Source organism: Cryptomeria japonica, chromosome 2 (genome assembly GCF_030272615.1).
Source record: "Cryptomeria japonica chromosome 2, Sugi_1.0, whole genome shotgun sequence".
Lineage (NCBI taxonomy): Eukaryota > Viridiplantae > Streptophyta > Pinopsida > Cupressales > Cupressaceae > Cryptomeria > Cryptomeria japonica.
In genome coordinates this window covers 245,432,125-245,449,814 of record NC_081406.1, presented here as the reverse complement: position 1 = coordinate 245,449,814, position 17,690 = coordinate 245,432,125, and the positions used below count along the sequence as shown (strand labels likewise).

At 36.7% G+C, this 17,690-nt stretch overlaps 1 protein-coding gene across 2 annotated transcripts in view; it reads left to right on the top strand.

Annotated features, from left to right (window-relative positions):
• The window catches only part of LOC131030753 (O-methyltransferase 1, chloroplastic), a 74,335-nt gene that overhangs the window by 30,628 nt on the left and 26,017 nt on the right, over window positions 1-17,690 (top strand). For both annotated transcript variants that reach the window (XM_059216550.1, XM_059216549.1), the window contains exons 2-3: window positions 101-276; window positions 396-516. In XM_059216550.1, coding sequence (XP_059072533.1) covers window positions 101-276; window positions 396-516 — 297 coding nt within the window. The remainder of the gene's footprint in view (window positions 1-100; window positions 277-395; window positions 517-17,690) is intronic.

The following is a 17,690-nucleotide window of genomic DNA, read 5'->3' as shown; positions in this document are numbered from 1 at the left end:
TAAAAAGACGGATTTTTCTCAATTAGCAACCCAGATAAAATAACAAATTAGTGCTGATATTAAATCATTATATTGTGGCTGAATTTTCTTGTATATGCAGAGCCTCTATTTCATGACCCTTATGCAAGGTGCTTCATTGAATCTGATCTTTATAGGGGCATCTCTTCAAATTTTAAATGCAGTATGACAATTAATTCGAGCTATTATCGTCTCGCAACAAAGTTTATTGATGATAAATTGCTTGATGCTGTAAACAAACATGATGCTCCTCGACAGGTACTTTTAAACAAAGTATTCATTATGTTTTTCAATCTTTCAGTTTAGTGCCTCTTATAATATTTTGCTTTCTTGAGCTGATGAAAAACACCCACAAGAAGATAGCTTATGCCTTGCAGATTGTTTTGTTGACAGATGGCATGGACACTCGCCCTTACAGACTGAAATGGCCACCCATATCTATTATATTTGACATATCCTTTGAGACTGTCTTCCAGATTGCATCAAAGAAATTGAAAGGTATGGGCAATATGTTCTGAATCTCTTAGCTCTGAATTCTATTATGTAATTAATTGATGTAGGAGCATCCTTGGTTCATGGCAATCTTGCATCAACCAAAAACATTTTCTTTCTGTTTGCAGTTTCAGCTTTTTTTTTTTGTGTGTACTGGTTTTGGCTCACCGGATCCCGTGGAGTTGGATTCTACTTGAAGATGTGATCATCTTTCTTATTCTAGACCACATCGCATTTGGATCATTTCCCGACAAGAATCGCTATCGATTTTCTTGACAGTTTCCTATTACCGGTTGACAGTTTCTTGTTACCGGTTGCCTGGACCTATTCTTGGTGATCTATCAGAACCCCTTCCGAAGCTTGTGGATCCTTAAGCGTTGATTCCGATGTTCCTTGGCGTGTGGTCGACCTTTTCCCGCGACCTACACTTCATCCTTTAGATTTTCCGGAGGAATCTCTTGGCGGAGGCCGACCTTGTTGGTTTTACACGTTAGGTCTTGTTCTAAGGGTTTTGATCCCTTTTTGGGCCGTCCGGATCCCCTTGGATCGTATATATAATTGTAATTGAGCATTAGAATGTATGGGAAGTAAGAGAGACTGAGCATAGAGGATAGATTAAGGATTTGAGGTTCTGGTTGTGACCTATTTTGTATTTGGAGTATGTTCTAACAAGCATGTGAGCCGGTTTTCTGTAACCCGGATCGGATTGTTACCGGTGGGTTGTAATCAATTTTCATGTTATAATACAATCTGTTATGCATTGCCTCCATCATATCTTTGTGTTTCCGTTGTGTTTACTCTTGCTGACCGGTCTGGATTGATCTCTTTGAGGTCCATCCTAACCGGTGACTGCATCATTAATTTATAAAGATTTACCCTAATATATATAGATGATTTACCTTATGTATGGATGAATGGGCTGTTTTAAGCAGTACTAGCTTTTATGCTAGGATTCCCATTTATGTTAATAATTTTAAAACTTTAATTCTCTTGTGGATAAGAATCTCCTGATTTTTCTGATGTTTGTCTCAGTGAAGAAATTTTTAAAACAGTTTGAGAGTGGAAGATTGGTTTACGCATTTCATTGTGTACTGGTTCTATATATATATATATATTGTTGAATTGTTAAACTGTGTTAGCCTACTGTTCATCTTATGATTAAAACACTTTAGTATGAGCCATTGTCCCTCAATATGGGCAAATAATATTTGTAACTTAGGGATAGCAAGATGCTTTACAGTCCCTGTCTGGATTGCATTGTGAGTGGGGCTCCACATGAAATAGAAATTACTTCAGTAAGCACCTCGATACTACAACCCAGCTGTTTTCTATTTCTAGATCATGGTCTCTTTGTGTTGTTCTGGGGAAATTATTGGAGTGCCTAAAACACTGTTTCTTCGAGTTTTTGAGATGTAGGGATGTGGTTTTGGGAATGGCAGGGGGTCAGCTATTTAATCATAGTTTGAGGACTTTGCAAGTACTATGCACTCGTGGGTCCCTAAGCTGGCCGTGCCAAGTCAATCATATTTGTGTGTCGAGTTTGGCTGAGTCTTGGTGAGTACTCGACGGAGTCTTACTCCAAGACTTGCTGAGTCTTAGGCTCAGATTCCTAAGTCCCGAGCTGAGACTCTTGTGGCACTTAAATACAACAGCTGTACATTTGTGAGTAAAAATTCATCTTTTTTAGTCATTTTCTGTTCTTATTCTTCCATTTCACCCAACAAAGCATCAACATAGCAAGAAGATGATTTGAGAAGAGAATTTTTATAGATTCAAAGTTGATCAAATCATCAAATAAGTAACTATTATTTTTTTTCTTTTTTTATTTGAAAAAGCAAACTTGAAAAGCTAGGGGAAATGTTGTGAAAATGTTTTCTGTTTCCCCTCATCCCTTATTTCCTAACATTTTTAGCTTCTATTATTTTTAAATAAATGCTTTTAAAATAATAGAAGCTAAAAATGTTAGGAAATAAGGGATGAGGAGAAATGGAAAACATTTTGACAACATTTCCCCAAGCTTTTCAAGTTTGCTTTTTCAAATAAAAAAAGAAAAAAATTAATAGTTACTTATTTGATGATTTGATCAACTTTGAATCTATAAAAATTCTCTTCTCAAATCATCTTCTTGCTATGTTGATGCTTCCTTGGGTGAAATGGACGAATAAGAACAAAAACATTTTTTTGTGCCCAATTCTTTGCAAAACCTTATTGATTTTTTTTCCATGTTAAAACAACTATGTCAAGTTCAACCCAAATGAGTGCTACAAAAAGATCTTGCATGGAAGTACGGGATAGTGGGAGCTATCAAGGGCCGAGTCACTTATAATGAATACATGTAGCCTATGATAGGAAGAATTAATAGATTAAAATACCACCTTGCTAAAATAACTGGACAAAATGTGAAGTGATGCAGGAGCATCCATGATGGATAGGAGATTCAAATTTGAAATTCGCATATTCAACCTCAAATTTGGAATATTCCTTTTTGGTCGTGGGAAATGAGAGTTACAACTTGCCTTGACTCAAAGATACTTTCCTTAATGCTAAATATTCAAAAATGAGTGCCCAAGAATGAGTGATTGAGTAGTTTCTTTTTTGGGGTCTTGTTGAGTGGAGTTGATGGCATAATGGATTGATATTCTTGGCAGGTTTGGTGGTGGAGGTGGCAAAGCTTCCAAAAGTTTTGCAGAGAATTTCTAAGTTGGGAAGATGCCTTTCCCTTGTTTGGGTGTGACTTTTTGGGGTTTACCAAAATGTCAAGTTTGGTGACTATGGTGGTTAAAAGACAAGTTTCAACATTTATTTAAGGATTCCCATTTTTAGATTTTTGGGAAGTTTGAAGGGAAGAATAAATTTGGCTTTGAATAGATGGCAGATTTGAAGATGGAGAAACATGATTATGGGTAAATTTCAGGATTATGATATGAAGCCATGTTGAATCTTGTTGCAGGTTGAAGGTTAGGATGCCAATTTTGTAGCAGGATGTATGATGGCAAGAAGTGTTTTGGTTTGTAATTTCTTGTAGTTATTGTGACTGATTTTATTACTTTTGCATCTAATTTTGGAGTGCTATTTGAAGCCTATAAGGCTTCCATGCAATGTATTTGAAGATTTTCTATGTAATTTGTATATTTCCTGAACACTTGGATAAGATTAATGAGAAGCAGTTTGCTGATTTTGTACATTTTGTGTGTTTTGAGTTAGGAGAATACCAATATCATATTTTAAGTCTTAGATGATTTGCACGTATAGTTTTGGTTGGGATTTTTCATCTCTTCATCAATGGTATCAGAGTGAGAGTTCTTGAGTGTGCAAATAGATCGCCGAACTAGAGGTGGTTTGCGTCAGGACCTGAGGGTTGGATTGTGTGAGAGATTTGTTACAGGTGTATATGCAACTTGCAAGAAAGACTATATAAAGGGTTTGAAGAGTTGAGGTTCTTGTGGTTGTAGACAAATCACTGAATGTGAGGCAGTTTACATGTGTTATAAGAGGGTTTTGTAAATAGATCGTCGAATGCGAGGCAATTTACATGTGTAAAACATGAGGGTTTTCAAAAATTTGTGTTGAGGCTTTGTAAGGCCTTGAGTATGGAAAAGTGAAAGAGGAGATAAACACAAAATCTGCAAATGTTTATGAATTTAACTCACAAAACATTTCAAATTATCTTGGGTGTCTGATGCAGGAGCATCCATGGTGGATAATAGATTCAAATTTGAAATTGGCATATATAACCTCAAATTTGGAATATTCCTTTTTGGGCGTGGGAAATGCAAATTACAACTTGCCTGGACTCAAAGATAGTTTCCTTAATGCTAAATATTAAAACATGGGTGCCCAAGAGAGTAGTTTCTATTTTGGGGTCCTATTGAGTGGAGTTGATGGCATAGTGGATTAGTATTCTTGGCAGGTTTGGAGGTGGAGGTTACAAAGCATCCAAAAGCTTTGAAGGCAATTTCTAAGTTGGGAAGATGCTTTTCCCTTGTTTGGGCATGACTTTTTGGGGTTTACCAAAACCTCAAGTTTGGTAACTATGGTGGTTAAAAGGCAAGTCTCAACATTCATTTTAGGATTCCCATTTTCAAAATTATGGGAAGTTTGAGGGGAAGAAAAAATTTGTCTTTGAAGAGATGACAGATTTGAAGGTGAAGAAATATGAGTAGGGGTTGATTTCAGGCTTAAGATATGAAGCCATGTTGAATCTTTTTGCAAGTTGAAAGTTAAGACACCAATTTTGTAGCAAGATGCACTAGGGGAAGAAGTGTTTTGGTTTGTAATTTCTTCTGGTTATTGTGACTGATTTTATCAATATTGCATCTAATTTTGGAGTGTTATTTGAAGACTGTAAGGCTGCCATGTAATGTATTTGTAGATCTACTATGTAATTTGTTCATTTCCTGAACATTTCGATAAGATTAATGAGAAGTGGTTTGCTGATTTTCTGCATTTGGTATGTGTTTTGCATTAGGAGAACACCCATATCAGATTTTAAGTCAAATCTTTAGATAATTTGCATGTGTGGTATTGGTTGGGATTTTTTCAGCCCTTCATCATGAAGGCATGCCCTAAGGTGTTTGATGAGGTTACAGGAAAGATGAATGCCCTACTTGCTGAGTTTGAAATGAAAGAAGTGCAAAAGAAGAAGACAAAGGAAGTAGTAGCATCAATGGCGAATCATAATGTATCTACGGATTTTTGTTACCCCAACTCCAAACATTCATCATCCACTTTCTCTATTGGTGAGACTTTTGAGGGTCCTATTTCTAGCCATTTTCATTCTTCATCATCACCATATTTCTTTATTCCATGCAATGTTCCAAGAGCACAACCCTCACTTGAAGGTATCGTTGATGGGTTTTTTGCGACACTTTCCAACACAGAATAAAATACACCAAGTATTGCATCCTCTCTCTTGAATAAGGAAATCTCAATTGCTAAAGATATGGTCAATCAAGGTTACCCCAAGGTTCCTACTATTAGGTCTTGACGTGTAATAGATTTTCTCAATGAAATGATGTGATATTGTTGTTATCACAAAGGGACTTACACATACAAAGTTGGAACTTTGAACGTTTGCTATGGTGATCTTAGTGATGCTTTCTTCCTAAATTATTATAAATTTCTCTAACAAAAGCACAAGGGTTAGAGAAACTAGGCTAAGAACCTAAGGACAATGATGATAATGGATAGTGTTTTAGATAGACAAATTCCTTATGGAACTACTTTCTACTTAACAAGAGATAGCTCATAGTGCCATAGAAAGAGTGCAATATCCAAAGTGTTAATGCATCAGTAGCTTCTGCAAGATAAGACTTTCCTAACTCATTAATCTCCTTTATTCTGTTTTGGTTTACTCATCTATGCTATTAGATTATCTGATTTATGCTTTCCGAACTGAATATGTTTATCAAACTGTAACATTGATCTTGATTATGATATTGATATTGGATAAAGATGGATTAGATCGATGACCTGCTTAACATAGTTAAGCGTCGATCTAAATGCTATCAGGCTAGTAACCCGATAGCATATTAATGTCGATTCATTTATGAATCGGCATTAATATACTATCGGGGTATTAACCCGATAGCATATATAATGCTATTTGTTATCGGGCTCATTTGCTTTGACACCGATTCATTATCGGGTGCGTTTATATTGATCTGTTATCATTTGCTTTGACACCGATTCATTATCGGGTGTGTTTATATCGATCTGTTATCATTTACATTGGCACCGATTAGTTAGCATAAACACCGAGTGAATTGGTAGACAGTCACGACCAAGTGACATCTTGGTTGGACATGTCTAAAAGACGTGTCTGATCAAGGTGCCACTTGATCGTGACTGCCTTACAATATATACATCATTCAAAAGAAAAGGGATGACATTGAAATCGATACATGTTCATCCTCCATACCTGCAGAAAAGAAAGACGATAATATTATTGTCATAGTAATAATACCAAAATCTTAAATACACCATCTAGCATATAACTTGTTCATTAAATTGGAAATTGCAATAACATTTACATGGTATCATAGCCACGTTGATCGAACTTGAGGCTATTCAATTTTGTGAATAATTTAAGAACAAGGTTATATACTACATCACATTTCTCCAATGGCCAGCGCTATCAGATTCGAAGACAGACTCGGAGGTAGCGATGATTTTTCAGCTGGGAAGTTCAGAATCGAGATGATCTTAAAAGAGAACAAAGTGGATTAATTTGTTCAAACTAAAAATGACCAACCTGAAAATGAACCTGACAAAATAGCATGGATTGAGGGAAATGAAAAGGCCATAAAAATAATAGTTGATGGGGTGAGAAACAACATAATGCCATCATAAGAAAACATCAGACAACCTATAAAATGTTCAAAGCACTTGAAAGCACATTTGAGATATCAAATGCAAGTCGAACTTTGGCATTAAAACGAGAAATAAATCATATCACCATGAACAAGGGGGAGACAATCAACGCCTACTTTATGCGGATATCAATTCTAAGAGACGAACTATCAACTCTGGATTACGAGATCCAAAGCAAAGAGTTAACACTCATTGCTTTAGATGGGTTGCCTAGTGGATGGAGTACATTCGTCTAAGGCATCAGTGCAAGGTCCAAGTATCCTAAGTTTGAAAGATTAAGGGACGATTGTCTCCAAGAAGAATCAAGATTGAACAAGATGGGAATAAAACAAAAGAACATAGACGAAGACCTTCAAGTTCTAAATACTAACACAAATAAGGCAACCAAGAAGAAGCAATTTAGGAAGAGGAAGGGTCATCAAGGCAAGAACACTTCAAAGAGAGACCTATCACATATTCAATGCTATAGGTGCGATAAGTTCGGACACTTTGTTGCAAAATGTCTAGAGAGAGCCAAACAAGCCACATTTGCCAGAGCAGGAAAATCCAAAAGAGAAGATGACTCCCAGAACTATGTCCTCTACTCAGCACTTACAAGCCATGCATCAAATAAATTTAACTCCTGGGTGATCGACAGTGGCTCATCCAGACACATTACAGGGTTTAGAGAAGTGCTAGACTCCATGACAGAGGATAATGATGAGGAAGTAACCATCGGAGATGATTCCTCACATCCAGTTAGAGGAATTGGTTCCCGCACCATCAAACTGAAGACAGGAATATCATTGCAACTCGAAGGAGTACTATATGGTCCCGGCATCAAGAGAAATCTAGTCTCCATATCAGCCCTAGAAGATAACGGATACAGAGTAACCTTCATGGAGAACAAGGTGTTGGCTTGGCCAAGAAATTCTTCCATCAAGAAAGCTAAAGTCATTGGTCAAAGACAAGGCTATTTGTATGAGCTGTGCACAGAGCCCAACCTAGCCCTAATTCATGAAGTAACAAATGCAAATGAGGTCTGACATAGAAGACTAGGCCATCTGAATTATAGAGCTTTATCATCTATGGGAAACCTTGTCACAGGTTTACCTAAGTTGCAGCAATATCATTCAGAGGCATGCAAGGGATGTGCCCTAGGTAAAAATATCAAGGGTGCCTTCCATAATAGTACTAGGAAGACAAGCAAGGTTTTAGAGTTAGTTCATTCTGATGTATGTGGACCAATGTCCGTTCCCTCTCTAGGAGGATGTTTGTATTATGTAATATCTGTTGATGACTACTCTAGGAAAACATGGATCTACTTTCTGAAGTGTAAAGAATCAGAAGAGATCCTTAGTAGGTTTAAAGAGTTTAAATCACTGACGGAGAACTACTCAGGAAATAAAATTAAAATCCTAAGGACTGATAATGGGGGGGAATACACATCAGAACTATTTAAAGATTTTTGTAAAAATTCAGGGATTAAGAGGGAGCTAACAATACCTTATAATCCTCAACAAAAATGGGGTAGCTGAGAGGAAAAATAGGACAATTGTAGATGCTGCCAAAGCCATGATTCTTGATCAGAATCTAAATATCAATCTTTGGGCAGAAGCAACTAACACTGCTGTGTATATACAAAACAGATGTCCTCACTCACATCTTGAAGATAAAACTCCTGAAGAAGTATTTACCAAACTAAAGCCAGATATCAGCCACCTTAGGATATTTGGGTGTCCTCTCTATATACATGTACTTAAAGAGAAAAGACTAAAACTAGAACCTTCTGGAAAAAGAGGAATACTTGTAGGATATAGTGAAACATCCAAGGCCTATAGAATATATATACATGGTCAGAGAAATATTGAACTTAGTAGGGATGTAATCTTTGACGAAGATTTGGCCTTCAAAAGAGCCCTAAGTAAATAGAGCCTGAAATCTATATCCCGACTCCTAACATAGAAGAAGATCCTACTCCTGAGCTTTAGAGGGAGAATCTTGAGGAAACTATAGGTGAAACTCCAATCCTACCTAGAGAAAACCTCAAGAAAAGACCTCTATGGGCCACCAAGACTGTAGTAGAAGCTCAAAAGTTTGCTGCTCCTTCAGGGAAAGCAAAAGACCTAATAAATTCACTAGCTATGTTGCTCTTATGAATGATCTCTCTAAAGCTGAACCAAACAATGTATCAGATGCACTTAAACATCAAGTATGGAAGGATGCCATGTCTGAAGAGTATCAGTCCATTATGAAGAATGATGTTTGGGAGATCGTTCCTAGGACTACTAAGAAATCAGTTGTGTCATCAAAATGGCTTTTTAAAATCAAACATGCTGCAGATGGCAGTATTGAAAAGCACATGGCCAGATTTTTAGCTAGAGGGTTCTCTCAAAGGGAAGGAATAGACTATGAAGAAACCTTTGCACCTGTGGCTAGATATACCTCAGTAAGAACAATACTAGCCATTGCAGCAGCAAAGGGGTGGAAGGTGCACCAGATGGATGTTAAAGCAACATTTCTTAATGGTGAGATCTCAGAAGAAGTCTACCTAGAACAACCTGAAGGATTTGAAATTCAGGGTGTAGAGTCTCATGTGTGCAGACTCAAGAAAGCTCTCTATGGGCTTAAACAGGCTCCTAGGGCCTGGTATGAAAGAATTGACACCTATCTCTCTAAACTAGGCTTCTCTAAAAATGATGCAGATCCAAATCTCTACTACAAACAAAATAAAGGTGATATGTTAATACTGATTCTATATGTTGATGACTTACTCTACTCTAAACCTTGGTCTCAAATATGAGAAAGTCGATCTAGACCTACACGGATTTACAGACTCAGATTGGGCTGGGAGTGTGAATGACAGGAAAAGCACTTCAGGGTGTTGCTTCAGTTTAGGATCAGCTATGATTTCTTGGATCAGCAGAAAACAGTCTTTTGTAGCACAGAGTTCCACCGAGGCCGAGTACATTGCAGCTTCCATGGCTGCTCGAGAGGCAGTATGGCTTAGGAAGTTGCTTGTGGGACTATTTGGTGAACCCATGAAACCCACTGTCATCCACTGTGACAACCAGAGCTGCATAAATATTTCAATAAATCCAATATTTCATGACAAATCTAAGCATATTGAGATTCCATATCATTATGTACGAGACATGGTAGACAAAAATGTGATCAAATTGGAATATGTTAGTACAAGAGATCAGACTGCAGATATTCTGACCAAACCACTTTCCAGAGTGAAGGTTGATCACTTCAGAAAAGGTTTAGGTATGATAGAAAGGTAATCTGCTTTGTAAATAAGATGTTTAATGTGTAAACTTCTTTTGTCATGATGAGACATTCTGGGTTTCACCCCTTGTGTTCATATCTAAGAGGTGACGATCTCTCAGATTATGAACACTTGTATGTAGACATCATAAGGTGACGATCTTATGATTCTCTAAACCATTTATCATGTTGGATCTCTGGTATGTCATGGATGTGCCATGATGGTTTTGTGATAAAACATTTGTATAAAATGTTTGTGCACATATCACAACCAGGATAAGATGAGAATCTAACCATCCTCATATGTTTATCCTCAGTATTGCGTGTTTAGGCAATACTGATATCACGTGTTTAGGTGATATCTTGTCATAATGAAATGAATCTTTTATATCACATGGTTAGGTGATACTCTATGAGTGATGTTTTATATTTGTATATTATGTCCTGATGATACTTCATATCATATGTATAGATGATATATATTCTTGGAGACTGACATTATGGAAAAAGAAATGTGATGCAGGTTACTTTATCTATCTTCCAAAGCTAAGAGGGAGTGTTAATGCATTAGTAGCTTCTGCAAGATAAGACTTTCCTAACTCGTTAATCTCCTCTATTCTGTTTTGGTTTACTCATCTATGCTATTAGATTATCTGATTTATGCTTTTCGAACTGAATATGTTTATCAGACTGTAACATTGATCTTGATTATGATATTGATATTGGATAAAGATGGATTAGATCGACGACCTGCTTGACATAGTTAAGCGTTGATCTAAATGCTATCGGGTTATAGCATATTATTGTTGATTCATTTATGAATCGGCATTTATATACTATCGGGGTATTAACCCGATAGCATATATAATGCTATTTGTTATTGGGCTCATTTGCTTTGACACCGATTCATTATCGGGTGTGTTTATATCGATCTGTTATCATTTGCTTTGACACCGATTCATTATCGGGTGTGTTTATATCGATCTGTTATCATTTACATTGGCACCGATTAGTTAGCATAAACACCGAGTGAATCGGTAGACAATCACGACCAAGTGACATCTTGGTTGGACATGTCTAAAAGACATGTCCGATCAAGGTGCCACTTGATCGTGACTGCCTTTCTATATATACATCATTCAAAAGAAAAGGGATGACATTGAAATCGATACCTGTTCATCCTCCATACCTGCAGAAAAGAAAGACGATAATATTATTGTCATAGTAATAATACCAAAATCTTAAATACACCATCGAGCATATAACTTGTTCATTAAATTGGAAATTGCAATAACATTTACACAAAGGTAGTGAAAGGTTTTCATATTGTAAGCATCCATCCAAATACCCAATGCTGGCGCAATCCAAATGAACATCCACAATCAAACTATTATCAAAATAAGGTTCAAACTAACCATGCAAAGTAATTTGCAATCAACAAATTACAAATGGTATGATCCAAGGAATCTATCAGTTATCTTCACATTTCTCCATTAAAATCAATGAACTTCAACTAAATGTTGAGAAGTAGAAACCATGCAAAATGTTGAAACCTCATACAAATGTTCACCATATCTTCAATGAAAATTATGTATTTATTCCAGCATAGTCTCGACAATAATTTATGATCTCCTCCTTTACAAATGACAAAAGCAAGCCTTGTATAAACTTCTCAATTACAAGCCAAGAGCCCAAATTGATTCTAAATCAATGGCCAAGATTAAACAATAAAACTTAAAGTAGGGTTAATTATAACTAACACCTCATACATTTAATCCCAACCAATGAGAAAATTGGAAGTCTTTGAATGCATATCCTTTTAAAGAAAGGACCAATAAGAAAACAGGTTGTAATGTCTTATTTAATGCCTCATACACATCCATCTCCTCCTCTTTGGATGAGTTAGGTTTGATGAATCTGGAGATGTTGACCTTGGATTATTTGATTGGTGGAGGTGACTAGGTGTCTCAACTTGCATGTTTTGCAAAGTTTCCTTTCTTCACGTAGCTCTTTGTTTCAAGTCCACTCCTATGTCATCATAAAGAAGTCTTTGCATCTCCAGCAATATCTTTTGATACTCAACATCATTTAATTTTTTGACTGATCATGATGGTTCATATTCCCAAATTGCATCATCTTTATCAGATATAATACCATTTTTATATCTCCACCGGATGAGTTTCTAACTTCGATCAACTCTTCTGAAACTTCAAAATGCTTTCTTTAGGATTCATTACGCACTTCCATCTTCATCTTTGCCATCCTCCTCCTTGGAGATCCTTGACCTTATCTTCCCTTGCGTTGTTGAGTTCTTCTCCTTGATTTGTCCTCATTCCATGCAATCATTCCTTGCATCATCTGAAAAGAGAAAAATACCTTGAATCATAATTGTGAATGGATCCTAAGTCAAATCTGAGAAATTTTAAGTGAAATGCAAGAAGATTGTGATAAGGAAATGGAAGTTCATATTCTTGAATTCCTAATTCAATTGAAGAACTTAAAATAATTTTCATGATAATCATTGTTCAAAGACAAATTGTGAAACAAATTGTATCTAAAAGGAACAAACTCATTTGGATTTGTACAATATTATCAGGAATGCTTCACAAAATTCTTCACAGACCCTTGTTTTCACCTCTTTCTTAAATTTTTTCAGAAAAAATGAACCTTAAGACCTTCTGGTTTTACCTCTAATAGTCTGGAAATAACTTGGAAATTCTCTAGAAATGATCTTCCAAATCTGAAAAATGTTCAAATATGGTGATGGAAATTGCTCAGATCTGCATATGAATAACTTGTTTTTCCTTCACAAATAACCTCCTTCCTGTTGTTGAATTTGTTCCTTCTTATCTTGGTTCTTTAAAACATCAAGCACTTGTCTCTTTTTCCCTTCAATACTTGACTTAAAATCCTGTTTTTCCTTGTAGAAAATCACACTTATCTGTTAGAGAATTCTCTCTTTCTCTGCTGTGAACTGATTTGAATTGTATTGCAAGAATGACTCTTGTGATTTCATCTTTTATGGGCACTCCATGCAGCAACTTATCCTTGGCAAAATGGGCTCGGCCAGGTGTGCACTTTTTGTTTGTTTTTTCAACTTAAACATTGCAAATTGCTTCCTCCTCATGCCAAGTTGGCCTTCCATTGTATTCCCTTATTTCATCTAATTTTGTCAATACATTCTCCTCTTTTCCTTGGCATAAATTCAACTTAAGCATGGATTCTTGAGTGGGAATCAAGGGTGTGCAAGGACTCCTTGGCAGGATTCCAACTGTTAGTGTTTTATAGCTGCAGGAGGTATTCCTAGAGGCAAGTCGGCCTCCTGCAAATTATTATTTTATATTTATAAGGGCTGACCCAAGATGAAAAGTCACCTTGGTTCTTGAATGAGGCTGACTCTTGTGAAGAGTCACCTTGCTTGAGAAAAGGCACCTTACTTTTGTATATATAGAAGGTGATGATCATTTCATTTTGATCAATCAATTTAATATAAGAGATATATTCTTGGCTGGGTTTTTCTCCCTCGAGAAGGAGGGTTTTTCCAAGATATGTGGTGTGTTCTATTTTGTTCATGTGTTGTATTTTTCTGTTTTCGTGTATTGCAAATCTGATCATAAAAAATAATACCAACATGTCCATGGATTTCCAAGTGCGAATTTCAAAGGTAGACAAGGTTTTTTTCAAGTGAAAATTGGCCTTAGTCCTAGATTTCTAAGTGGAAATCCTCTTTGGATGTGGATTTTTCTTTGACTTAGCCTTGGATTCCTTGGATTTTCATTGTCTCAACCATAGTTGAAAAACTCGGACTTGACAATGACTCGGCAAGCCCAATTTTTTAAAAAAACTCGGGAATCGCAAAAATTCAGGGAAACACTTGGCAACTTTATCGAACATTTGAAAATACATTTTTTTAAAAATATTCTTAAAAAACACACATTTACACCAAATTTGTAGAACATATACTGATTTCCATGATATATAGACCAAAGTTTGAGTTAAATACATAGCATAGACCAAAAAACAAGTGCAACATGTGAACAAAATTGAGTTCAATACATATCAATGTATCATAGTGACATAGACCACAAAATAACTACAAGCTCTGAAATTCTTAATACATTTCAAGTTTTGGTATCATTGAAAATGAGAAATCATATATTGCGTATACGACTAAAGCTTAAAAAAGATTGCTGCCGTTGGGTGGGTGTTGCTGAAGTAGTTGCAACATCCTCAATAGGTGCCTCGACCATAGTGATAGGTGCCTTTGTTGCATTACCAACCTCGCGTTCCTCCTCATGTGCTGCCACTTCCACATCCCATTCCTCTCTTGCCCTCTCCGACTCACTTAGCTGCTCATTAGTAAGGAATGGATCCAAATCAACATCAACATCATCAGGAGCAGCAACCCAATCTGTTGAATATGGATCAATGCCATCCAAGTCAAGTGCTTCATGTGAATCTTGCTCTTGCACCTTCTTTTCATGCAATCGAAGGTTGTACCACACATAGACAAGATCATTCAAGCATTGTTGAGTCAACCTATTGCGTTTTTTTTTTTGTGGGAATGGCCTAAAAACACTCCAGTTGCGCTCACAACCAGAAGCACTACAAGGCTGCGATAATATGCGGATGGCAATGTTTTGAAGATTAGGCGTTGTGACACCATAATCTTTCCACCACAAATCTGCAAGGATAAAAAATGTCATTTATAACTTGTAAATATTTAATAATCTTAAAAAGTGAAATAAATGGTAAAATAAATTAAACATATGTTTTTTTACTTGGTTGTAGGGTGTCTCTCCTATGCATGCAATTAGGTGAAGAAAACAATGGCCCTATGGCCTTCTTATAGCTTTGCAACTCATCAATTATTAGGTCTTGAAGGTGCTTATCATCAACTAACCTTCGAATGCATGTGTTGAGGCCAACTTTAACCTCTGCATCTGCTCTGAAACTCGGGGAGTAGGAAAACTTGGGATTCAAGTAGTAGGCAACATCATGAATATGTTGATGGAGTTGTTGGTTCCACCTTTGATCAATTATGTGCCATATGGGTTCATATTTGGTCTTGTTTGATCCATACAAGTGCTGAATCGCCTCTTTGGCCTTATCCATGGCCTCGTATAGATACACCATGGGGTTATGATCCCCATCCACCATTCATAGCACCCTCACCGACAGTTTCGACACCTAGATATAAAAAATTTAACAAAATCAGCAGATTGTAATATTAGAAAATTAAATAATAAATCATCAATTAAAGTTTCAAAAGTTACATTGATGATCTCCTCCACCATCTTGGCAAAACTAGAATACAATTGGCAATCACAACCTTCTTTGTGTTAGGCTTCCTAGCATAAGGACTGTCCAACCATCTTTCACTCACAAACATCTGCTTACGGTTGGGCAATGTAGCTAGTATGTTCTGCAAGGTGAGGAAATTGGTAGCAAAGCGTGTGACCCCCGATCACACGAGATCCTTACCATCAGTGTGCTCTCTCATAAGATTCAGGACCCATGTGTGATTGTAGATGTATTTTGTGATATTCCTTCCATCTTCAACCTCTTTCTTCACCCAACTTAGTTTCCCTATGTCTTCAAGGAGCAAGTCAAGACAATGGGCAGCACAAGGGCTCCAAAATAATGTTGGATGCCTAGCCATTAGAAGTTTGCTGGCTGCCACATATGGAGCTGCATTATCACTCACAACCTAGATGACATTCCGCACTCCCACTTCCATCACCATCTCATCCAACATGTTGCACAAGGTCTTTGCATTCTTCACTTCATTAGAGACATCAATTGATTCTAAAAATACTAACTGTCCTCTTGAAGCAACTAGAAAATTGATGAGTGTCCTATTCCTACCATTCATCCACCCATCAGGTAAAATGGTGCAGGCATTCTTTTCCCAAATACTCCTTTTCTCTTCCACTAATTGATGAATGTTTTGGACCTCATCTCTCAATAACGGCCCACTCATCTTGTAACGACTTGCGGACTTGAACCTCTTACTTGCCACGGTCAATGCAGTGACCAATTTCTCCTAATATGGACTAGAAACAACATTGATCGGAATATTTTTGTAGATCCAAAACCTAGCACACGCTAACTTTGCCTGATGGTGAGCCTCTTTATTCCACGCAGTGCCTTGCAATCCAGGTTGTGCACCAGGAGTGTTATGTGGAACAAAGTAGTTTTCCATATAGCTGCCCACACTTCCTGATCCTCATATTCGTGGCCCAAGGGAAGAACTAGATGCCCCCACATCTGCATGTGACCCTATAGAACTCAAATCTGCCTTTGGGGCTGCCATTGCATTTGCTGTTCTCTTTTTTGTTGCTTCCTTTGATCATATACTTCAAGTGTTGCTATTGCATCCCTCGTAGCCTCTTTAGGACTTTTTTACATGGTTTGATATCTCGACATTCGATCTTTGCAAGGTGATATTTGAGCCTATTAATGCCACCTTTCATAAGCTTAGTGCAATGGATACAAATGGCATCTCGTTTTTGATCCGGTATCCCATGTTTCCAACAAGGGTCTCTCTTTCTGCCACTAGACCCACCACCTCTACCTATAGAAGCCATTTTCTTTCAAAAAAATAGGAAAAGAACCTAGCAAAAGAGAGAGACAACATTTAGAGAACATAAAAAATGGTACATGTTAACGAATAAAAACAAAAATAGTATCAAAACTCTTACTTTATCTTAATTGGTTCTAACTTCTAAACTTCTAATAGTATTTATTCGGATCATTAAGGAGTAGATGAAAACATTTTGATTTGGTTAATAGTCTAGTTAGTCAAATGTCGACATGTTTAATTACATATGATGATGATAAATCTGAAGGCATAGAACTCTAATAAATTGCAGATCTTTACCTCCCTAAAGTTTAAACTTTAACTGATGATTACCACTTGTGTTTACCAATAGCAACCTTAGCAATTATACAAGGTTTGTGATGATTACTGCTTATTGGCAATCATCACCACCTTGTTTCTATAGCTTGACGGTCAATGGTTTATGGATTGTCAGATTTCTATTGTTGCTGGTCACAAGTAAATTTGATTCAAGAATGTAGAGATATCCTTGCTTTGGCTGCTGATTGATTAATGTTGTACATTGGTTGTAGGAGAAGATATGCCGTCACAATTTTCTATGCATATCTAGAGGAACTGTATTGCAACACAAACTGCTGTATTTCTTGATTGTTTATGTTACTTGTCAGAGACAATAGCCTGCTGAAATTTGGCTTAGGGTCATTTCCCACCAATCGTTGGTTAACTTTATTTCAATACTGACTTGTTATAGTGCTCTGGCTATAGCCAATTGACTTTGATAACATGTTGATTTCTGAAAGTGTCATAGCCCTTGGTTAAAGTCAATTGACTTTGACTCCCTGTTGGAGTGTTTTTTCACATTAACAACGAATCTGGTTTATACAAATAGCTATTCCCTTTTGTTCAGCATTCTTAGCAAAGATTATTTTTTATTTTACCTTTTTATATATCAAGCAATTGTAAAAAGTTTAAACAATTCCTACCTATATTACTAATT